General features: G+C 42.3%; 1 protein-coding gene across 1 annotated transcript in view; it reads left to right on the plus strand.

Annotated features, from left to right (window-relative positions):
- The first annotated feature begins 1,571 nt into the window (after window positions 1-1,571).
- lonp2 (lon peptidase 2, peroxisomal) overlaps window positions 1,572-25,068 on the plus strand; it is a 140,731-nt gene continuing 117,234 nt past the window's right edge. Inside the window, exons 1-7 of the mRNA XM_068049383.1 lie at window positions 1,572-1,921; window positions 3,207-3,432; window positions 5,552-5,683; window positions 7,929-8,051; window positions 9,433-9,614; window positions 10,331-10,425; window positions 24,031-24,289. Of these exons, the coding sequence (XP_067905484.1) occupies window positions 1,692-1,921; window positions 3,207-3,432; window positions 5,552-5,683; window positions 7,929-8,051; window positions 9,433-9,614; window positions 10,331-10,425; window positions 24,031-24,289 (1,247 nt within the window). The 5' untranslated portion in view covers window positions 1,572-1,691. The remainder of the gene's footprint in view (window positions 1,922-3,206; window positions 3,433-5,551; window positions 5,684-7,928; window positions 8,052-9,432; window positions 9,615-10,330; window positions 10,426-24,030; window positions 24,290-25,068) is intronic.

A 25,068-nucleotide genomic window follows, 5' to 3' on the forward strand; every position in this document is an offset into this window, starting at 1 on the left:
ACAGTATAACAGCAGGTCTATTTAGATTTTGAATTAGCAGTCTATCGATAGAAACGTTACTGAGTTTCCAGAACTCCCAGAAACCCGAAAGGCAACAGAAAGTCCTGAGGCAAAAACTTCTTAGAGACTGGAAGTAAAAAGGAATTTTCTACCTCCAATAATGCAAATATTCCTTTCCAAGAGTCTTTTCCTCTTTAGGTGAAATACAGCCTGTAGGCCCATGTAGATTTTCTGCTGAGACAAATTCTTCCTTCTCTCAGGAGAGCATGCTTTGCTGTTCTGCCAGTTCTAGCCAGTCTTTACACACAGTCAAACTGATACAATACGGCATGTTTTTTTAATTCATTTATGGGTTGCAGGCGTCGCTGGCTAAGCCAGCATTTATTGATCATCCCTAATTGCCCTTGAGAAGGTGGTGGTGAGCTGCCTTCTTGAACTGCTGCAGTCCACGTTGGGTAGGCACACCCGCAGTGCTGTTAGGAAGGGAGTTCCAGGATTTTGACACAGCGACAGTGTAGGAATGGCGATATAGTTCCAGATCAGGATGGTGTGTTGCTTGAGGGGAACTTGCAGATGGTAGTGTTCCCATGCATTTGCTGCCCATGTCCTTCTAGGTGGTAGAGGTCATGAGTTTGGAAGGTGATCTCTCTCTCGCTGTTGCTTAGGAAACAGGCTTGCAGTTCACACACTGTTCCCAGGGAATATAAAAATTGCTCTGTCTTAAAGACATACAGACCCCCTTTAGTTTTTAAACAGAGAAAAAAAACACTTCCATGACAATACGAACATACGAGTTAGGAGCAGGAGTAGGCCACTCGGCTTCTCGAGCCTGCTCTGCCATTCAACAAGATCATGGCTGATCAGATTGCGTACAATTTTAATCTCCTTACATTATATGCAGTTAAGAGAAGGTTCACTCGACAGATTTCTGGGATGAGAGGGTTATCTTATGAGGAAAGGTTGGATAGGTTCGGTCTGTATTCGTTGGCGTTTAGAAGGATGAGAAGTGATCTTATTGAAACACATAAGATCCTGAAGCGACTTGACAGGGTTGATGTTGAAAGGATGTTTCCCCTTGTGCGAGAGACTAAAACTGGGGGCCACAGTTTAAAAATAAGTGGTCTCCCATTTAAAATAGAGATGCGAAGAAATTTTTTTCTCTCAGTGTCGTGACTCTGTGAAACTCTTTCCCAGAGAGTGGTGGAAGCAGGGTCATTGAATGTTTTTAAGGCAGAGTAGTCAGATTCTTGAAAAACAGCGGAGCCAAAGGGTATAAGAGGTAGGCAGGAAAGCGGAGTTGAGTGCACAAACAGATCAGCCCATCTTATAGAATTGCGGAACAGGCTCTAGGGGTCGAATGGCCTACTCCTGTTCCTAGTTCGTACATAAGAATGTTAGATGCCGCTTGTTAGCCCAAGGTATACTTGAAGGCCATGGCACAGGGATCAAATTTCTGCCACATAAACACTGAGTTGATTGTAACAGAGTCTGGTTCTTGACCAAACTTTCACCTAGAGGAATTGGGCACTGCGGGGCCTGATCCTACAGAGCGCATGCGCAGAAGCCGGCAGGCTGCCGTTGGCTTAGCCTGTTCTGGCAGCCGTGGGGACCCGTAGTTTTCGGTTTGTCTGGTCCCGCGGCCCGGGGAATAAAATACAAGCGGAGCAGTGCAGTGTCGGCTTGGTGTCGCCATGGGTTCCAGTGCTATCCAGATTCCGAGCCGGCTTCCTCTACTCCTGACAAACGAAGGGGTTTTGCTGCCCGGCTCCTCGATGCGCATCAGTGTGGAAACTTCTCGAAATATCCAGCTGGTGAAGGGCCACCTCCTGAGGGGGACCTCAGTTAGAAGCACCATCATCGGGGTCATCCCCAACACCAGGGACCCCGACAGCGAGTTGGAGGAGCTGCCTCACTTGCACAGGTAAGGCCCGCGCCTTCAAGGAAGGAGTTACCCTGACACCCAGGACACTGGACGAAGGGTTTCAGACCATCAGACTGGGTAGTTGGTGAGGGACTTCACAATGTCCTGAAGTGCTATATAACTGATGGATTTGTTTTGTGATTGTGGTTACTGTTATTATGTAGGCAAACATAGCAGCTAACTTTGTAGGCAGTAAGGTGACACAAACAGGACTTGTTTTTGGTGGCATTGCATGAGAGATGAATGCCTACCAGGGCACTGAGGGAATTTACTGCTGTTCTTCAAATAGTGCCATGGAATGTTTTAGTTCCACTTGAACTGGCAAACAGGGTCTCTGTTTAACATCTCTTCAGAAAGTCAGCACTTCTGACAATCTAGTTCTCTCTCAGAACTGCACTGAAGTTTGCACTGGGGGTTGAACCCATAATCTTCTGATACAGAAACTGAGCTAAGCTTGCACAAATCCTAGAAATACAGAGACAATAAGAGCCATCAAAGCAAACTAAAGAACTAGGGAATAGGGCAGGACATTGACTGTAAGACAGAAGCATATTTTTAAAAAATTTGTTAGGAGGAGATTTACCAATAAATCACTCAACAATGAAACTGATTTGTCAAAATGAATATAGCTGATTTCAATCCAATTATACTGGGGACAGGTTTCAGTGGACTTCACCCTGGTCAGGAGCAAGCTCTTTAAAGCTCTCTTTGCTTAATGTGTAATGTAAATAACCTAAATGACATTTTAAAAATGCTTTTGATTTGCTTTGTTGAAATTCGATTATGAAAATGCATTTTCAGAACTAAACTTGTTTCCCATGTCTCTTACATTTATCAGGTCATTAACAGCCCATGAAAACTGATTTGCGACATCTTTATAGAATATTTCTGACGATTTATTTCCATGCCTTGATTCTTGGTTTTGTTACAAATTCATGTGCACATTCTGATTTGGGAGAATTTATAATTTCTATTAAAATGTCAAAGCACTGCTGACACTGATTTTTGGAGAGGGGAGAAAAATACTGTTATATCTCCCCTTGTACTGTATTTACTCAGATCACCCAATTATCGCTTTTATTTGTTTGGTTCTCTTAGTATATGTGATGAGGCTATAAGCAGGAACTTTATCCTACACTGCATATATATTTTACTTTGTTGTGATTCTAGGTTTGCTGCATTTAATCATTTTATATCATGCATGTGATAGTGTTGCTTAAAAATAAAAATAATCATACTCTACTTTTTTCATTTGCTGACTGGTTGCTTTTCCTCTTATTTGTAGGATTGGCACAGCTGGCATTGCTGTACAAGTAGTGGGTAGTAATTGGCCAAAGCCACACTATACTTTGTTGATCACAGGCCTCTGTCGGTTTCAAATACTTGAGGTGCTGAAGGAGAAGCCATATCCACTGGCTGAAGTGGAACAACTTGATCGGCTGGAGCAATACACAAATGGTACAGGGGAGCTGAGTGACCTTTCACAGCAGTTCTACAAATACGCCATACAGGTCTGCCTAAGATATTTTGCGTTTATGAATGCAATCTCCTTAACATTTTCTTGTGTCAGTTTCCGTTTGTTAAAACAGCAGGGTAGTCGACTGTGCTACTACTTGAGTGAATGCTTACTTTAACCATCACAGTATACCTTGGCTGGGCCAGAAGATTTGAATGTAGCCTAAGGTATATGTAAAAAAAAATACTGTGACAGTTAGAATATCGATTTTTCAGATGATTAAAAGCAAGCTTTTGGTGAATTTTTGTCAGTGTGAGGACAGGAGATATCTTCTCCCCTGATCTTGATGTTTTATATATAAGTACGTACCACAAATTAAAAATTTGATTATTATGGAACAACAACTTTATAAAGCATCCTTTAACATAGGAACCATTCTAAAGCGCTTTATTGCAGAAGAAATATAAACAAAGATAAAAGAAGAAATGGAGAAAGATCTGCATTCATATGCTACCATTCATGACCACAGAACGTTTCAAAGTGCTTCACAGTCAATTAAGTACTTTTTGAAGTCTAGGCATTGTTGTAATGTAGGAAACACGACAGCTAATTTGCACAAGGCAAGCTTCCACAAACGGCAATGTGATAATGATCAGATTACCTGTTTTTGTGATGTTGTTTGAGGGATAACTTCAATCGGGATAGTTCCTCTGCTGTTCTTCAAAATAGTGCCACAAGATCTTTTACATCCACCTGAGAGGGCAGACCAGGCCTTGGTTTAATGTTTCATCCAAAAGCTGGCACCTCCGACAGTGCAGCGCTCCCTCAGTACTGCATTGGAATGTCAACCTTGAGCTTTGTGGTCAAGTCCTGGAGTGGATGTTGAGCCCACAATCTTCTGACACAGGCGAGAGTGCTACCGACTGAGCCACAGCTGACACATGGGGTAAAGGACTGATATGAAGGCCTTGTGAGAAAGTTGAGAGAGGTGGCTGAAAGCTTGGTTGAAAAGATGGTTTTAGACGCCATTAAGGGCTTTGAAGATGAGGATTTCAAATTCAGTGTGTTAGGGACAGGGAACAAACATAGGTCAGTCAGGATAAATTGGTGGGTGAGTGGTACTTCGTTTGGAACAGGATACTTGGACTAAAAACAGAAAATGCTGGAAATACTCAACAGGTCTGGTAGTGTCTGTGGAGAGCGAAACAGAGTTAACATTTCAGGTCAATGACTCTTCAAAGTTACCTGGACTGACTTTTGGAAAAATTTGAGTTCACGAAGCTTGGAAGATAGGAGGCTGACAAGGAGGAAATTGGAGAAATTGACTCAAGAAGTGAAACTGACTTGATGTGAATCTCAGATGAAAAATTTTGGGTTTGACGCTGGTGAGAAGTTAAAAGGTTTTAAGTTCTCTAACCCTGCCCTAATCCGCTTACTTCAGGTGCAGGTGACCAACCCACTCTCAAGGCAGGGGAGGGGTGATCAGTCTTTAAAGTCTTTTGAGAAGGTTGATTGCCTGCAATTTTAACTCGATTTTTATTTTTAACAAACTGAGGGAATCCCAGTAGATAAAATGTGAGAAGGGCTGGATCCGTGCGATAAGTGCCTTTGTTGCACTGCTTCAGGGCCAGAAAGAGCAGGAGTGTTTCCCCCAGTCCCAACAAGCTTACCTCCATGCAATCGAACACTTGCAATCAGCTAACCCCCCCCCCCCCCCCATCACCAGCAGTTGGCTGACTTCCTCCCTCCCGGCAATGCCCGAATTCCCCCATAATGTCAGGTTCATCCCACCCCCAACTACTCCAGTTTATTTCCAGCCTGACAGCAACCAGTCTGTCATTCTGGCTGTCTGTTGGGTGGTAAAACTGTTGAAAATAATTACAAGACGTCCTACCGTTAAATTCAGCAAGACGTGTAGGAAACCCATTGTTCTGGGTTTCCTTCTGAAAATCCTCCACCCGCTCTCTTCCCGGGTCGGAGTTTGAATTGGGGCTGATATGTTTGAAAGATTTTGAAACCTCAAATGTTACTTACTCAGGATTTTGCAGAAAGGTGATGGTGTGATTTAATGGAGAAATCTTTAATATTTTCAAAGCTTTTCAGCTTCAGATAGTGTGACCCACACCACTTTCTACAAATTTGTGTAGTAATGGATTGTTCCTTAATGTTTGCAGTTGGTGGAGATGCTGGATATGTCGGTACCTGTGGTTGCCAAGCTGAGAAATTTGCTGGATAGCCTTCCTAAAGAAACATTGCCTGACATTTTGGCATCAATTATCCGCACCAGTACGAATGAAAAGCTGCAGGTAGGCCTGTATATACAAATGGACTTAATGTTAAACATTTTAAATTGTAAGTACACTTCTGGGCTGTGGAACAGCTGCAATTAAAAATTAACCTAATTTTCCCCAACCCCCAACTCCATGCTCTTTCCATTAATAAGAAATATAGGTTAAAAATTCAACACAGGTGCTGTCATTGAAACTACAAGATTTTGAAAGGGCTTGACAGGGTAGACACTGAGAGGTTATTTCCCCTCGCTGGGGGCACAGTCTTATGGTAAAGGGTTTATGATTTTCTTTTTATTTGTTTCATGAGGGGTGTCGCTGGCTAGGCCAACATTTCTTGCCCATCCCTGATTGCCCTTGAGAAGGTAGTGGTGAGCTGCCCTCTTGAATTGTTGCAGTCCATCTGGTGCAGGTACATCCACAGTGCTGTTAGGGACAGAATTCCAAGATTTTGATTCAGCGACAGCGAAGGAACGACAAAATATTTCCAAGTCAGGATGGTGTGTAACTTGGAGGGGAACTTGTAGTTGGTGATGTTCCCACGTGTCTGCTGCCCTGTCCTTCTAGGTGGAAGAGGTTGCAGGTTTGGAAGGTATTGTGAAAGGAGGTGTGGTGAGTTGCTGCAGTACATCTTGTATATGGTACACACTGCTGCCACTGCGTGTTGGTGGAAGGAGTGAATGTTTAAGGTGGTGGATGGGGTGCCGATCAAGTGGGCTGCTTTGTCCTGGATGGTGTCGAGCTTCCTGAGTGGTGTTGGAGCCGTACTCATCCGGGTAAGTGCAGAGTATTCCATCACACTCCTGACTTGTGCCTTGTCGATGGTGGACAGGCTTTGGCGAGTCAGGAGGTGAGTTACTCTCCGCAGGATTCCTAGCCTCTGACCTGCTCTTGTAGCCACTGTATTTATGTGGCCACTCCAGTTCAGTTTCTGGTCAATGATAACCCCCAGGATGCTGATAGTAGGGGATTCAGTGATCATAATGCCATTGAAATCAAGGAGAGATGGCTATATTCTCTTTTGTTTGAGATGATCATTGCCCGGTACTTGTGTGACGCAAATGCTACTTGCTACTTATCAGACAAGCCTGAATGTTGTCCAGGTCTCACTACATATGGACACGGACTGCTTCAGTATCTGAGGAGTTGCAAATGGTACTGAACATTGTACAATCATCAACGAACACCCCATTTCTAACCTTATGATGGAGGGAAGGTCATTGATGTGGCAGCTGAAGGCACAGTGGCGCAGTAGTTAGCACCGCAGCCTCACAGCTCCAGCGACCTGGGTTCAATTCTGGGTACTGCCTGTGTGGAGTTTGCAAGTTCTCCCTGTGTCTGTGTGGGTTTTCTCCGGGTGTTCCGGTTTCCTCCCACAGCCAAAAGACTTGCAGATTGATAGGTAGGTGGCAGGGAAATATAGGGACAGGTGGGGATGTGGTAGGAATATGGGATTAGTGTAGGATTAGTATAAATGGGTGGTTGATGGTTCGCACAGACTTGGTGGGCCCAAGGGCCTGTTTCAGTGCTGTATCTCTAAACCTGCAGCAATGTCCTGGGGCTGTGCTGATTGGCCTCCAACAACCACAATCATCTTCCTTAGTGCTAGGTATGACTTCAACCAGTGGAGAGTTTTCCCCAATTCCCATTGTTTTCAATTTGGATAGGGCTCCTTGATGCCACACTTGGTCAAATGCTGCTTTGATCTCAAGGGCAATCACTCTCCCCTCACCTCATTTAGAACTGAGATGAGAAATTTCTTCACATGGTAGGTTTTGAATCTTTTAGAATTTTCTAGCCCAGATGGTTGCGGAAAGTCTATTGTTGAGTATATTCAAGGCTGGGGTAGATTTTTGGTTTCTCATGGAATCAAGGATATGGGGAGTGGGTAGGAAAGTGGAGTTGAGGTAGTAAATCAGCCATGATGGTATTGAATGGCGGAGCAGGCTCGAGGGGCCATATGGTGTACTCCTGCTCCTATTTCTTATGTTCATATTCCTTTTTTTGTCACAGTGGCCATGACTAATAGCAAAGAGCAGCTCTGTTGGATTATTTTTTAAATATTAAAAACTTCTTTAGTAGCTTATTTAGTTGTAAGTTTAGTACTTTTATGTTACCACAACATGATATGCCTTTTAATTTGCATTGTTATATGGACCTTTGCTGCCTGAAATTATGGTTTTAGATCTGTGGACATAACTTTTTAAAACACTTCAATTACATCTAAATTTCTTTCTGTTCTCATCTTGACTCTGACACACAGATACTGGATGCTGTTGGTATAGAAGAGAGATTTAAGAAGACCATACCATTGCTTGTTCGGCAAATTGAAGGACTAAAATTACTTCAAAAAACTCGGAGGTCCAAGCCATATGATGAAAAAAGGGTAGGATTGACTTACTGTATAGAAACATTGTATTCTGATATTTAATTGATTATATAGTCAGGCATAATCTTACAGCGGATTATTGAAAACAATTGGTGAAGGAGGCTATATGATCACAAATTGTACTTTTTTTTTACTACGGGGCTTAAAAAGTTGGTAGACAATGTAAAAGCTGTATTAATGTTGGCTGAAGCTATATCGAGAATCTTGTGGTCTTGGACCCCAAGATGATTCACTGCTCCTCCCCATCCCCTGCACAACAACCACCACCAGCCATCCCTCACCCCAGCAACCATTAAAATACAAATGGGTAGAGGTAGTCCTGTAGAGTGTTTAAACATTGCATTAAAGCAAATCTTGTCGTACAATGCTACACTTGAAGGAAATGGATCCAGTGTTTTGTTATACAGTTTTTCTCTGTTATTGAGAGTTTTACTGGGACCCATGTTTGTTTGGGGCTCCTTGTCATAGCCCCTGTAGATCCACGTGTTAATAATCTGCCCCTGGTGTCAGTCTATTGATTTGATAACTTGCTATATGTACAGCTGTATGTTAGTGCAGTAAAGAATCCATTTCAGAATTATCCTGTTTTTTTCCTGTTCAATTTTTAAAAAATCCTTGATAAAATAGGAACTAATTTTAATGTTTGAAAATGATTAGCTCAAAATAGATTGAGAGTGCATGGGGCTTGATGGTAAATTCCCTCTCAGAGTTTTTTAACAATGTCAGCCAGTCACTTGCATACTGTGTCCACAGTATTAAGGGTTAAAAGGAGGGGCGGGGGAAGACCCTGCCTTGATCCTCCGCCGGACACCTGTTGCAAATCGATGGCGGATATGCAATTAACTGCTTGCCATCAGGGATGCCTTCCCTTTTAGGGACTAGCTCCTACCTCCAGAGGCCGTTATCGGCCTTCCTCGCCCTGACAAAGTGGCAGGGGGCCTTGGCGACATTGAGAATGGTGCCCCATGCCATTTTATTTGCACCTCGCCTCCATGCCTGTCTCCAAGGGCAGATCCTGCCCATGATCTCAGTTTGCACTTTACCAAGAACAGTGACTGACTGAAGGAGTTGACCTGTAATTAGGCATTGCTTAATTATTTGGCATTTTCCACGTGCATTTTGCGGGTAAACGTCTGAAGGTTAATTTGTCTGGTTACGTTGTCCAAAGAAGTGCTAATTTGCTAGACTGCATTAATGGCCAAAGAGTGTGAAACATTCCAAATTACACAAAGTAAAAATTGTTTCTGAATTCTAAATAATACTTTTGTGAAGCACCTTGATATGATTTCCTATGGTAAACGTGCTGTATAATTGTAAGTTGTTAAACCTGATGTTAGAGATCCTGTTATACTTATCAGAAGTACTATACAACTACTAGATTGTAGCCATCCGACCTATTCGAAGAAACAATCAAGTTCCTGGAAGACCATTGCATTTGGATGCAGTTGAAGAGGAGGATGACGATGAGGATGGTGATGATATTGTCATGTTGGAGAAGAAGATTAAAAGTACAAATATGCCAGAGCAGGCAATGAAAGTTTGCATTAAGGAGATCAAAAGGTACATGATGAAAATTGACCAATAACACAAGTCTTTTTTTGGCTACAGTTGAAGAACAAAATACTTAAATGTGCAGTTTTTAAAAAATGAACTTGGATCAAGAAACCTATTCCATTTCATCAACTCTGATTTATAGCACAGGAAAGGTACTTAATATTTTGGATTAATCTTTTGAATGTGTATGCTGTTGCAAGTAAATAATTCCAAAATATGTGACAGAGTGGCATATCCTGTCAAGTTTAACTATCTTGACAGTTTTCCCTGGTGCTGTTGCCCTCCTCTGTCTCTGTAAAACTAAACCAATAACACTAATAAACATTTTTCAAAACAATATTCTGATTTGGAGCACTTTGGTAGGTAAATCAACTGGTACCTAACTCATTAGCACATGTGCTGCAAATTAATTAGATCATGCTGAAATGTTTACAGATTCCATAGTGACTGTCACGTCTTCCTATGTTTCATTCTAAATTAATGAATTATTCAGTTTTGTTTTATTATCGACCAATGATTCCAAACTGTTCCTCAGGAGTATTCAGGTTTTAGCTAGTTGATTTTTTTTTTTGTCTGTTTTATGGTTGGTTGAATCACTCCTCCAATCACAAAAGTGATCCCAAACTCCATTGCATAGAGTAGGTGTAAAAATTTAAAAAGAACTGACATAAAACTCCACATCCATGGTCTTTACATTTTTCAATGAGTTTTGCCATTTGCAGGTTGAAGAAGATGCCTCAGTCTATGCCAGAGTTTGCTTTGACCAGGAATTACCTGGAACTAATGGTAGAACTGCCATGGAACAAAAGCACAACAGGTAAGTAACTGCTTGTAGTAATCCAGAAGCAAAAAAGAGGTTGGAAAATGCTTATAGAGCTGAAGTAATCTATTTTTTTTGAAGAGGGAGAGGTTTATTTGTTTAGTAGTCAATATTGTACATGTCTGTGTAGTGCTGTAGATTGCTTTTAGTCTTTGCTGCATTTGTGTGAACAATGACTGCTGTTGTGCCTGTAGTACAAATATTAATATGAAACTACTAGAAAGAGATAGTAGATCACAAGATGGTTGACCAATTATTTTTAGTTATACTTATATAACCATGTCTCTTAATTGTCACATCTTTGTTTTAGTTGTTTTGAGATGGCAGTAATACAGGGCAGGATTTTTAACCCCTGAAGAAGGCAGGCAGGTGCACAAATTCATGCCACCGGCAGGCATAGCGGTTTGCCAGCTCCGTCCAGCCCGCAAGCATCAGGTAGCTAATTGAGGGTATTTCAAGGCCAATTAAGCCTGATTGTCAGGCATTGGGGAACAGGCCAGCTACCTGGAGGTGGCCTCCTGGTAGCAGATTGGGGGGCCAGTGCTCTAGGCAGGCTTTGACACTCCACCTGCTCTCTTTCCCCCCCCACCCCCCACCGTCTGCACTGGCAGTCCCTCCTGGGGAGGGATTCCTCCTTCACAGTGGTGGCCTGGAACACACTGTCCTGCCTGAAAAGGCAGCCTGCCTCTGCTTCAGTGCTGGAAGGCCTCCTATTGGCCCTACAGCTTTGAGAGCCTGCCTGTCCACTGCCCTTAATTGGCTGGCAAGCCTGCGCTCTGGCCACTGATTGGCCAATTTGGGAAAAATCACACTTGAGTCATTGTTCGCCAAACAGTACAGGGTTCTGACTCCCATTTGACCCTGATGTCAGGATCCCGAAGCTCGTGGGGAAAATTCTGTCCACTGTTAACACAATTTTTTTTTTGCAAGTTTTAGGTTTATTTTGGGAAATATTGTACATTATGTTCTGTTTACAATTATAACTTGCAATATTTAACATTAAATGCACCTTAGCAAAATAATTCATGTGTAATTGAAAACCTGCATACTTTAGAAGTTGCCAAACTTATGGATGTTATGTGTAATTTAACATTTTTTGAAAGTTGAAATATTTAAATTAGTAATTTACTTGTAAGTTGTGCCAATTGGTGAAGGTTGCATTTGCTGACAAGGCAAACACTAGGTGGCGCTGCAGTGGCACATGCGCAAATGCAGACTGTACCACTAAAACCTTACAGTCTGCGACGTCCAGCAGCTGCCAGGACTAAAGATGGCGCTGCTCAAATAATCACATGAATGCAACCTAAACACATGGCAGCACACAATGGCTGGAAGGAGAGACCGAGCAGGGAGGGAGGGAGCGGGCCGGGGAGGGAAGGAGCGGGCCTGGGGGGATCGGGGGTGGAAGTGGGGGGGGCGAGGTGGAGAGTGCACCTGCCACCACCAAGGTCTTCGGCCGCGCTCTTTCCCACCCCCACCAACCCCCACTCTCTGTCCGTGTTACGCAATGTTGTCATCTGCGCATTGCAGTCTGATGACATCAGCTGCCGGCTGTGTTGTCAATAATCACGTTGTTTGGTGAAAGCCCTTTGCAGCCAATAGATTACTTTTAGAGTGTACTTACTGTTTTGGAGGAAAACCTGGCTGCCAATTCACTCATAGCTTGGCCCCATAATGGCTAGCAGGAAATGGATTCTCTGGTTTTCTTTAGATCATGCATTGGGATTTTTGCATAGACCTGAGCTGGTAAACAGGACCTTGGTTTAACCTCTTATCCAAAAGATAGCACCTCTGTCAATTCAGCACTCCTCAGTACTGCACGGAAGTGTCCATCTATAATTTGTGTTCCAGTTCCAGGGAGACAGTGGCGTAGTGGTAATGTCACTGGATGAGTAATCCAGAGGCCCAGGCTAATGCTCTGGGGATAAGCGTTCAAATCTCACCATGGCAGCTGGTGGAATTTAAATTCAATTAATTAAAAATGTGGAATTGAAAACTAGTCTCATTAATGGTGCCATGATGTTCTTTAGGGAAGAAAATCTGGTCTGGCCTACATGTGACTCCAGACCCACAGCATTGTGGTTGACTCTTAACTGTCCTCTGAAATGGCCTAGCAAGCCACTTAGTGGTCAAGGGCAATTAGGGATGGGCAACAAAAGATGGGCTTGCCAGCCATGCCCACATTCCATGAAAGAATTATAAAAAGTTTGTTAAACTCGCAACCAAATTGACATTTATTTAGTACTACATAGAAAGTCAAAGTTTAGACCACTGAGTAAGAGCGTCTGAACAAAGGATTATGTGGTAATCTAGAGAGAAAGGGAGGCTCAGATACTGAGCAAAAGTTGGGATGGTGCAGAAACTGGTTGGGAATCTCTTAACATTGGATTTCCACTCTTTTTTTTGTCGCCCAATCCCTGTCATCATTCCTATTCCACCATGAGGCTGTGATTGTTAAATGGATCCAAGCCAAATGGTGAAGAAAGAAGCTAGACACAATCCTTTTCTTGATGGTCAGTTTATTCACAATGCAGCATTACATATCTTTGCTTCCAGCCTTTCTCCTCAGTGTCCCAGTAGGCTCTTTTTATATCCCCTCTAAGTCCTTAACTGAACAATGCCCCTCATCTGTGTGTCTTTAACAACATGAGTAACCTGCCATTAATGGTAATGATGTCATACATTCCATTTTCCATCATTGCAGCTCAGCACTCTGCAGTATAGTCAGTCTAGGGCCATAAGGATTTGGGATTTGCGCTGCATGTGGCACAGCTTTGCCTGAAAAGAAACCTGCTAATGGAAGTTCCTGAGGAGGACACACCCAAAGGCTGCAATGCTTATTAACCTGCTATCTGTTGTATATTGTTGGAGACCGTCCTTGGTGCTTGCACATCTATTTGAAGCTCTGCAAGGAGTCTTTTAAAAGCAGGAGCATTAGATATGGGTCATGAGCGGTGATGTTCCTCAAGCTCTGGTCAGCAGCATTTCTTCCTCATCTCTCAGTCTCGCCTCCTCCTACCCACTCACGTTCTAGGTAATGCCAAATGCACTCATCTCCAGTTCACTTTAACGTCCCTCGGATGGTTGTTCTGGGCTAGGGTCTGGCAACAAAGGGTGAATGATGGTCTGTGTGATAACGTAGTGATCGTGTTGGAAGCAGAGGGGCCTTATAAATCTTCCTCTTGCATTGCATCTAGAAGAGATGAAGGAGGAGAGAAATTAGGATGGGTTTCTGGGGGAGAATTCACATGGGTTTCAATACATGGAGTTACATAAAAGTTTCATCTATTTTGATTTTATTATGCAGGGTATAACGAAATTAGAAGGAAGAGAAGCAAAGTGTCATGACTAACGTCTCCTCCAGCTGTTCCCAAGAAACTCCATTACTTCCTCCTTGTAGGGGGTTAGGGGGGGGGAGTACCAGCTGTGGTCAGTTTCTCTGGTTATGGGCTTTCTTCTTTAAGATGAAACACTGCGATCTCCATGAAAAGCCAAGTGTCAGCAGTCAGATTGTAAGGGGGTAATGACAGATGTTTGAACCAAGCAAGCATGTGATATGAGGCTTTTTCTGTGCATGCATGTAAGGCTATTAATGAAGGAACACTTGCAGGTGAGGGCCTGTAGTTTCTTGAGAGAATTAATAGTGAACTATTGAACCACTCTTAAAATGAAGGGGAGGAGGTTGTAAATGGGAGGCATACTTTGTTCCGCGCAATCTAGGACCCATGTAGGTGGGTTTAGAGGCAGAACCAGGAGCAAAATTAGAGAATCATGCGTCACGTGGCTCCCCAATGTGATCCTGCTTCTGAGTGATCTTGCCAGAAGCAGGGTATGACCGCACCAGCTACCCATCTGGCCGCGGCGAATAGCCAATTAGGCTCAATTAAGTGCCCACTTGGGAACTGCTGAGGTTGAAGCCCGGCTGTTACCTGAAGGCATCTCCTAGCAGCATGCTGGGGGACCAGTGAGGCCTCCTTTAATTCTACACCCCCACCACCCCCCGGGAGCCAGGCATGCCAGAGGGCCACAGCTGGTGCCGCAGGCCGCCCTCCATAATGATGGCCTAACAGCTGTGGCCACGCTTTTTTTTTTGCTATTTTATAATTCATCAGAGTGCCTTCAGCTTGAGGATTCCTTGCATTCAACGTACCTACATCGGCTGTGCCAGCTGTCCCGGTGGGGCTGCTGACAGGATATTTTTTTTATTATTCATTTATGGGGATGTGGGCATCGCTGGCCAGGCCAGTATTTTTTGTCCATCCTTAATTTCCCATGAGAAGGTGGTGGTGAGATGCCTTCTTGAACCACTGCAGTCTATGTGGGATAGGTATACCCACAGTGCTGTTAGGAAGGGAGTTCCTAGCGACAGTGAAGGAACGGCGATACGGTTCCAAATCAGCAGTGTGTGGCTTGGAGGGGAACTTGCAGGTGGTGGTGTTCCCATGCATCTGCTGCCCTTGTCTTTCTAGGTGGTAGAGGTTGCGGGTTTGGAAGGTGCTGTCTAAGAGCCTTGGTGCGTTGCTGCAGTACTTCTTGTAGATGGTACACACTGCCGCACGTCGGTGGTGGAAGGAGTGAATGTTTGTGGATGGGGTGCCAATCAAGTGGGCTGCATTGTCCTGGATTGTGTCAAGCCTCTTGACTGTTGTTGGAGCTGCACCCATCCAAGCAAATATTCCATCACACTCCTGACTTGTGCCTTGTAGATGGTGGACAGGCTTTGGGGAGTCAGGAGGTGAGTTACTCGCTGCAGGATTCCTAGCCTCTGACCTGCACTTGTAGCCACAGTATTTATATGTCTACTCCAGTTCAGTTTCTGGTCAATTATAAGCCCCCAGGATGTTGATAGTGGGAGATTCAGCAATCGTAATGCCATTGAACATTAAGGGGAGATGGTTAAATTCTCTCTTGTTGGAGATGGTCATTGCCTGGCACTTGTGTGTCGGGAATGTTACTTGCCACTTATCAGCCCAAGCCTGAATATTGTCCAGGTCTTGCTGCATTTTGCGTGGACTGCTTCAGTATCTGAGGAGTCACGAATGGCGCTGAACATTGTGCAATCATCAGCGAGCATCCCCACTTTGGGCCTGCCAGTTCCCTGTTCTATTTGCTGTCCTTAATTGGGCTCCTGGAGATGGCTTCTTAATTGGCCGTCTCTGGGAAGATTGTGACTGACATCCTGCCACAGCCACTTCCGGATTCCTGACCCAGAATTGAGGCAAACATCGGGTTCTCGATGATCTCGGCAAAATCCAGCCCTAGGAAAATGTGCTTGATTTCTTTTACTTGGCTTAGCTGGTTGGTCATTAAACCTCCTGTGGGACTGAGCAATGGAGATGGAGTTGACTGTCCTAGACTCCTTCCACTGTGCCTGAGCATTTATTCTTGACAGCATTCTGTGATTGCGCATAAAGAAGGCCTCCTTTCTCTGCCTTACTTAACCCAACAGAATGTTCACTGCTGACTGTGAAAATCTGGGGCCATGTGTCCTGCAACAAATTGCCATGACATTCTGCAAATATTATCAAATTGTTTCAAAGAGAAATATCAGTGATGATTTGCTGTATGTTTGGCTAGTCCAGCTAGGAGAGATTACTGAGTCTTCGGTAAGTTTTAACAAAACTAGTTTATTATATATTAGAGAACTATATACAGCTTTATACAAGTATGTCTGAATCCACTGATGCCATGCTGCTCTCCTTCAAGTCTCTCCCTCATGTGATCTCTTACATCATAGTGGGAGGTATGAATCTCACTGTCCAAACATTAACCCTTTCAAACCTTTATACTACAATGATGTCTGGCCTTTTAAGCTCCTACAGGTGTTTAAATCCTACAGCAGCTGCTACTTCCCATTCCTAAATGTCAAACTCTAACTCAGATATGTTGATTGTATCAGGAACTTTTGCTGATATTGAAATTGGATTGGCCTGGAAAGCTCAGTTAGGGCCATTGCTGAGCAGCTAATGGGCCTGGGTCCTACCCCTCCACACCTGTGGGATGATTCAAAGAGGAAAATCCAAAAGATTGTTCCCAATAAAAAGCATTGAATAATACATTATTGGCATTCTCGAGAAAGGACAGGAAATTTGTTGTTTTTCTCCTTCTTCCTATCCACTCTTGGGAACATTTCCACCTCCTTTTGGCAAACTTGATTAGTAACTTAACTGCTTATCATCTGTGGTGGAATAAACTCCTCTTTAGTGCTTCAAGGTTTCTTTTCTTTTGGGCCTCCTTATCTCGAGAGACAATGGATACGCGCCTGGAGGTGGTCAGTGGTTTGTGAAGCAGCGCCTGGAGTGGCTATAAAGGCCAATTCTAGAGTGACAGGCTCTTCCACAGGTGCTGCAGAGAAATTTGTTTGTCGGGGCTGTTGCACAGTTGGCTTTTGACATTTCCACCTCCTTTTGGCAAACTTGATTAGTAACTTAACTGCTTATCATCTGTGGTGGAATAAACTCCTCTTTAGTGCTTCAAGGTTTATAGTATTTTTATTTAGTGGCTATAAGCTGATTTATAAGTTAAGTAATTCCTCGGGATTGTATTTTTTTTTATTCATTTGATAACTAATTCAGGCTTTGATTATTTCTCCTTCCGTTTCTTACTTCTGTTTGGTTACATATTAAATCATTTTTGTTATTAGTTATAAGTCTTGTGGCCCGGATCTTGCACACCCAATTGCGATGAATACCGAGACATTCAGCTGTATTGAGGGCTGCAACAGCACCGCAACCTCAGGCAGTTGCACTTGTGCTGAAAGCTGGAAGTTGCGGTGCGCCTCAATGGGTTCCAGCAGAGCGCACATCAGCAGGAGTAAGGTGCTGGGGGTTGCTGATAGGGCACTGTAATTAAAACTTATACACAACTACATTGTGCCTAAAGATTAAGATCTGTTCAAGCATTCCAAATAATTGCATCAACTTAATCTTTCATTGCAATACTCCCTGGGAATAGAACTCATCCGATTTGTCATGGTCATTGATGCCAGGAAGGAATGATAGAGCTTTAGTGGATTGTTACAACCTCCTAGCTATCTGCAACCAAGTAGGTTTTCATAGAATGATGCATAGAATGGGCGGCACAGTGGCGCAGTGGTTAGCACCGCAGCCTCACAGCTCTAGGGACCCGGGTTCGATTCCGGGTACTGCCTGTGTGGAGTTTGCAAGTTCTCCCTGTGTCTGCGTGGGTTTTCTCCGGGTGCTCCGGTTTCCTCCCACAAGCCAAAAGACTTGCAGGTTGATAGGTAAATTGGCCATTATAAATTGTCACTAGTATAGGTAGGTGGTAGGGAAATATAGAGACAGGTGGGGATGTTTGGTAGGAATATGGGATTAGTGTAGGGTTAGTATAAATGGGTGGTTGATGGTCGGCACAGACTCGGTGGGCCGAAGGGCCTGTTTCAGTGCTGTATCTCTAATCTAATCTAATCTAATCTAAATTTTTTTTCTCATTTCTTCCTCCTACTAATACTACCTCCTAGCGATTGGGAGCCAAGTAGGTTTTCATACAATGATTTGATTTTTTTTTCCATTTCTTCCTCCTCCTAATACTTTGAGGTTTTAAAACTATCTCCCATTCTTTTTTCTCTAGCAATTTCCATAAAATGCAATTTCTGCTGCTTGTTCTTGCTATCAGGCACAGTGAAAACACAATATTAAGTAACGGCCACCATCAAATACGAAATTACTTCAATTCCAAAGAATCAAGAAACATTTTAATTTTGCTGACTTGCACCATACATTTTTCTCCTGATCCTTTTTGCTTACTATTAAAAATCATTAAAAAACCTTACCTGGTCATTGAACTGAACACAGACCTCAGCTTGTGACATCAAAAGGAGGCGTGGCTTTGCCAACAGTATGCCGCGCTAGAAGCCCACACTGCTTGTCCCGATGGTAGGCCCTGCTGCAGGAAGGACAGGAAGTTTTCCTTACCAGCTACAAACCAATTAAGTTTGTAATTTTTTGTGCAGTCAGTGGCATATGCCATATGTCACCCAAAAGTGTGCTTGCTTTTCCTGAATAGTTGCAGTGTCAAGGTTTTTGAATTAATATGTCCTTTGATTCTCTCTCAGTCACCCCCCCCCCCCCCCCACCCCCCACCCCAAAACCATCCCTCTCAATCTGTCCTTCTTAGCTGAGATTTTTAATGGGGAAGCAGATTGGCATTTCAGGTACTAGTCCTTCATCAGAGCACAGGTTTGGCAGGGGGTTCTGTGCTCTGACGAAAGTGTCTTAGCATTTTCTGCATTGGCAGGTTTCTAACATTTCCTGGTTATTAATTTTGACCTGCTGCTTTCCTCCTGCCAATCTTCTGCATTTGCTTTGGGCTTTTCCCATACGTCTCACTTTCATAGCTATTTACACATTCTTTAATTCTTCTTTTGCCTTTTGTCTCACTGGATAATCTTTTATGCTACAGATGCCTACTTCTCTATTAAAGGGGAGGATCATTTAGGACTAAGATGAGGAGAAATTCCTTCACTCAGAGGGTTGTGAATCTTTGGAATTCTCTACCCCAGAGGGTTGTGGATGCTCCATCGTTGAGTGTATTTAAGGCTGAGATAGATTTTTGCTATCACAGGATCGAGAGATAATGGGAGCGGGCAGGAAGGTGGGGTTGAAGCCGAAGATCAGCCATGATATTGAATGGCGGAGCAGGCTCAATGGTATGGTCTACTGTATGGTCTACTGCTGCACGTATCTCTTATGTTCTTTGGTAAACACATTGCAAGTTATTCAGAATTGAATGGGTTAAACTTGCATAAAGCCTCTCCTAAAAATCATCTACGATTCAAGTGGTCTTTTTAAACCACTTTGGGGGATTTGCTATAAATACAGGGAGGGAAAGTGCTGATTGTAGTAGTTAGTCTTGTGAAACACTTCTGATATCTTCATACAGATTGTGCAGTTCGCTCACTAGATTGATCTGATTGCATTCATTTTGCTGGAATGTAATTTATTAAGTGGCTGCAGCTGTTTAATTGTTGATGGGTAGTGGGGAGATGACATGAAATTATTTATGCTGGACATCTGTATTTGCTTAGTGGATTGGTAAGCTGCTGTTGGTTGTTCACATTATACTAACTGTGGTGACAAGCCATCAATAATTCCCATTGCCTGCTTCAAAATATGCATTTTACTGGTTTTGGAAGAAAATTGATCATAATGTATTTATTTGCAAAAGCATATTTTATCTGTGTTTTGTGTAGATGCATTCATGTAAAATGAAGTTGTATTGTTAAGGTTTCTATTGGTTCAGTGCAATTAATTCCCTGCGATTATGAAGCTAGGGCTTTTCAATATTCTTCCCTTGCGAACAGTTGTTCCAATTGTGATAATCTGCTTTCCAGATTTAATGTAGGTTCAGACCTCTTTTACCATTCTGAAGAGAATTTAGTAATGTTACAACGTAGACCACATGGTTGCCTTAAGGAACAAATAACTTTATTTACAAATACCAATGGAAACATAATAAATGGCAAACATTAAAAGCAGAACATACCTATGATGTAAATCTTAAGAGAATTTCCAGAATGGTTTAATTACACTGCACCAAGAATGTTTCATTTTCTTCAGACTTCACTATTATCCTATTGTTTCTTTTAGGAAGGATTGCTGGATGTTGGCAAATTTCTAGCATTTCCTGCCTTGGTGTTACATCTCTTGAATATTTTCTTCCCTCCCTTCTGTCTTCCGCATTTTTTTTTTCTCCCCTTCTGGTATGGCCTTTTCAACATCTTAGCTATTTTCACGTTCTCTAATAGGTCTGTTGTCATTTGCCTTGCTAGATAATTATTATAACATCTAACAGGTTTCCATTGCTTTCTTAATCTCTTTTCGGGCCATTCAACACATTAACTTCCTATCTGATTGGAGTACCCCCCCCTCACCCACTTCTTTTTTTCTTTTTTCTACTTACACAGGGACTTAGTAACTATTCTGTTCTGAAGAAGACTTTTGGGATCAAATCTTTAACCTGTCTTTTCTCTTTACACATGCTGACTGCCTTGCTGTGTATTTCTAGCATTTTCTGTTTCAGGTTTCCAGGTATTTTACTTCTTGTTCCCAAATTATGCTACCAGTTTAGTTTCATCAGGCATAAAAACTATTTTACATCACACAAAAAGACTAGCATAACTGGTTCATGACATTAGGTGAAGAAACCATCCTAGCTTTGCCAGGGTACTAAAGGAAAGGGTAAGAACAAGTTAGTGATCGCCATTATCAAAGTCCTGGACATAAAATATACCTGAAAGTATGATTTCCTGGGCTGGCTATGATCAGTTCTCAAGCAACTGTGTCGCTTTACAAAACCATAGAAAATTGATTGAAAGCAAAATTAGGTTTTATTTGTAAATTAAAGTTTGGAAAGTCCAAAAAAATAGCATTTTTTGCTGATGTGCAGTCATCCAATTTGTTTGACCATGTTTAATAAGATTGCTATTAATTTACTCGGTCAGTCCTTAAAGCAGTGATTGGGGTGTTTGCAGTGTGGTTCATTTAGATACAGAATCATCAATTCAGTAATGATATTGCTGCAATAAATAAAATGTCTCCATAAAACCAGGCATGAAGACTGCATTCAGCATTTTGTAGTTTAATATGACTGGTAAACCGGAATCCAATTTCAACAGTAGTAGTGATGTAGGCAGACCTGGGCCCCCTGCGGAGATGTCTGCTGTAAATAGAATCAGGGAAGAAGAGGACTTGCTAGGAAGTAGGAAAGCTAGGTGAATGACTAGGGCAGCCCAAACTCGGAAGAAAGGCTGCCGTCTGATGGTCACAGAAATCAAATAGATTTTCTGATGATCAATGAGAGGTACAAGAACAGCATCAAGAATGCCTTCACTCACCCAGGTGTGGTTATCAATTCAGATCACTGCCTGCTTGTAACGAAGATGAAGATCAGGCTGAAAATCCCAAAAAAGAATCGATGAAAGATCAAGCCAACTTAGACAGACTGAAAGAGAAAGATGTGATGAAGTATGCTGTGGCAGTTACTATCAAATATGAAGCTTTACTTCAGGAAGGGACAGTGCAAGAGTTTAGTGAGGAGGAAACAACAGAAAGGCATTGAGAAAGGTTGAAACAGAGCATGAAATATACAGTAACTGGGATGGTCCCTAAGAAAGAGAGGAGGAAACATCAAGAGTGGATGACTGATGAAATACTAGATATAATGGAGAAAAGGAGACAGAATACGAACAACAAAGAAAAATATGACCAAATAGAAAGGCAGGTAAGAAAAGCATGTAGGGCGGCCAAGGGAAAGTGGTATGAATACCATTGCAAGGAAATAGAAGAACTGGAGAAAAGGCATAATATGAGAGCCTTGCATGAGAAAGTTAAAGCTTCATACTTGACAGACAAGAAGAAAATAGCCACAAATATTGGCTGTATAAGGAGCAAGAAAGACTGACTTCTCTCCGTTTAAAAAAAAAAGGGTAGAGAAATGATGGGTGCAGTACATCAGTGAGCAATATGACGATGAAGTCAGAAGTGAATTGGTACCACCAGAGGGAAGAGAAGGGCCAGAGATAATAGAGGCAGAAGTCAGTGCAGCGATCAAAAAGATGAAAGCAAAGAAAGCACCTGGAATCAACGAGATACCAACAGAATGCCTGAAAGCCCTGAATGATGTTCACATTGGAATATTGACAGATCTCTGCAACAAAATTTACAGAACAGGATTCATACCTGTGGATCTTATGCAGTCAGTGTTCAGTAAGCTCCCATAGAAACCAAAAGCCCTAGAGTATTCAGAGCACAGGACAATAAACCTCATGAGCCATGTGATGAAAATGGTTTTAATAATCATTTTTGAAAGAAATGACCAGTCTATAGAAGCAAGATAGATGGCAGTCAGTCAGGATTCAAACCAAAGAAAGGAACAAGAGAGGGCATCTTTAATTTGAGAGTAGTGATCGAAAGATATTTGGAATTACAAAAACCTCTGTATGTATGCTTTATAGACTATGAGAAGGCATTTGATAGAGTCTACCATCAGAAAATAATGGAGCGCTAAAACAAACTAGAAATTGACGGAAATGATAAAAGGATAATTCAGAATCTATATTGGAAGCAATCGGCAGTGAAGTGATCTTCAAAGACATAGAACATCTACCAGGTTGCAATATTGGTTGGTAGAACGTTAACAACTTGAGATATGCAGATGGCACCACTGATTGCAGAGTCAGAAGAGGCACTACAGGAAATTGTGAATAAAGTGAATGCAACGAGTGTGGAATAGGGATTACGAATGAATGTGAAGAAAACCAAGACAATGGTGATAAGCAGAGACCAAACCCCCGGAAGTGAAAATTGGAGTAAATGGACAAATCCTGCAACAAATGAAAAGCTTTACATACCTTGGGCAGGTTATCACAGATGATGGGAGATCTGATTGTGAGATCCGAAGTAGAATTGAGATAGCCAAGACCAGCTTTGTCAGAACGAAGGATTTGTTAACATCAAAGAAACTGACCTTGAATCTTAGGAAAAGAATGTTGAGGTGCTACATTTTGTCATCTATGTTATATGCTTTGGAGACATGGACAACAAACAAAGAGACTGTTGATAAGTTGAATCCATTTGAGATGTGGACATATTGGAGGATGTTCTGCATATCCTACGCAGACAGAAAGACTAACGAGGAAGTACTAGAGAAAAGAGGAAATTAGTGCATAACAACAAAGAGAGAAAGATACAATACTTTGGTCACATCATTAGAGCAGAAGGTAGACAATTATTGGAAGGGAAAGATCGATGGAACACGCAGGAGAGGGAAGCAGAGAAGAAAATGGATGACAGGTATAATGGACTGGACGCTGTTGACCTATGCAGAATGCGAAAGGACAGACAGAGGTGGAGATCCATTGCAATCAGCCCTCTGGGAAGAAAATGACACCAACGAGTGAACCACTACACCTTAACTGGCTTCCCTGTTCAGGCAGAGTGTATCTGAGACTTCCAAACCCACTGGTTTTTTAGTTTCAGTTCCCAATCTGTGCTGATTTAGATGGCTACAGTCAGGGTAGCAGTATGATCTACAGTTTGTTTCCCTCCTAGTCCAGGGGCACTGAAACCATCAGCAGAAATTCCACTTATGATCAGTATCCAGTGACTCCTGCTATAATATGCATACGTGTGGACATCTGATGAGGGCAGAATCTGGTTTGACTGTGCTGCTCCCCATGGTAAAAATAGTCTGCCATTAATTCTCTCACTGTAGGACTCGCATCTGAAGAAGGTCACTTGAGGTAATTATCAGAGTGACTGATTCCTATAGAACCAAATCCCTGCAGCCAATGACACCTTCGGGAAGGGCAAATATTGACAATTTTGGGAAAAGAAAATGCCATTGGTGATGTGTAATGACATTAACCTTAAATTTTATGTTTTGGTTGGACTAAAATTTATCTAAACATTCCATGCCTTACTCTGAGAATGTAGTTAACTTTTTGTACTACTTGCTTTGATAGTTTTTTCAGGGGCATAGTTCTGCTGGCAATGAAAATAAAATGGAATATAATTCAATATGTTGAATTGCATTATAACGTGTTCTATGTTTGTTGACAAGCCATTTATGATTGGTTTTCAGATCGTCTAGATCTTCGTGCTGCACGAGTTTTACTTGACTGTGACCATTATGCAATGCAGAAGCTCAAGCAGAGGGTGTTGGAGTACCTTGCAGTTAGACAACTGAAAAACAATCTGAAAGGACCAATTCTCTGCTTTGTGGGACCTCCTGGTGTGGGCAAAACCAGTGTGGGCAGATCAATAGCAAAGACGCTCGGCAGGGAGTTTTACAGGATAGCATTGGGTGGAGTATGTGATCAGTCCGACATTCGTGGTCACAGGTATTTTAAAGCTATTTATGAGTGCTTCCTTATGTAAAAATGATGTTTAGAAACTTGAACTTGCATATTCGTAAACCATTTTGGTGAAATCCTGATTAATGGAATAGTTAGGCATTCATATTCGATGAAATTAACACAGTAAGATACTTTACTGTTTTTATATATTTTGTGTATTTGTTATATTTGGTTCCTGTTATTTTAATTTGCCTTTAACAATTGGTCATAAAAAGATGGCGAGAGGGGCAAATTATTCTTTAGCAAGGGAGAGCATTGTACTAACACTTGATAAATGTATAACTATATTTTTCTTTCCAATTTTCTCCCCACACTTACTGAAAGTGTTGACCTCTTACTAGGGTGTGGTTTTACAAGCGCTGAACACCTCTGGTACCTTGTCCAGTTGCCTACTAATCGTGTGTATGCTTGACCCTGGGGTGGGAGGATCACAGCTGGGTCCAATCCTGTCCTTACCCAAAATCCGCACACTCGCACCAAAAGCCACTGGCTAACGGTCAGAAGGTCAAACCCTGACTGATCTTTGCTTTTTCTGACCCAGGATAATTAAGGCCAGTTGTAGCATTGCAGCCACCACTCGGGTAAGATCATCTAACAGTGGAGATCAAATCTGGGAACCTTCCTAGATTCTCTGGCTCTGTTAGGTCACTGGGCAATTATAACAATACTTTGCTACTTAAAACAAGGGGCAATTTTAATAGTTTATGACTGAAATAAGTGCACCATATGGTAAAGTACTGTGGCATACAGGCCAGGAAAAGGCC

Source organism: Heterodontus francisci, chromosome 17 (genome assembly GCF_036365525.1).
Source record: "Heterodontus francisci isolate sHetFra1 chromosome 17, sHetFra1.hap1, whole genome shotgun sequence".
Lineage (NCBI taxonomy): Eukaryota > Metazoa > Chordata > Chondrichthyes > Heterodontiformes > Heterodontidae > Heterodontus > Heterodontus francisci.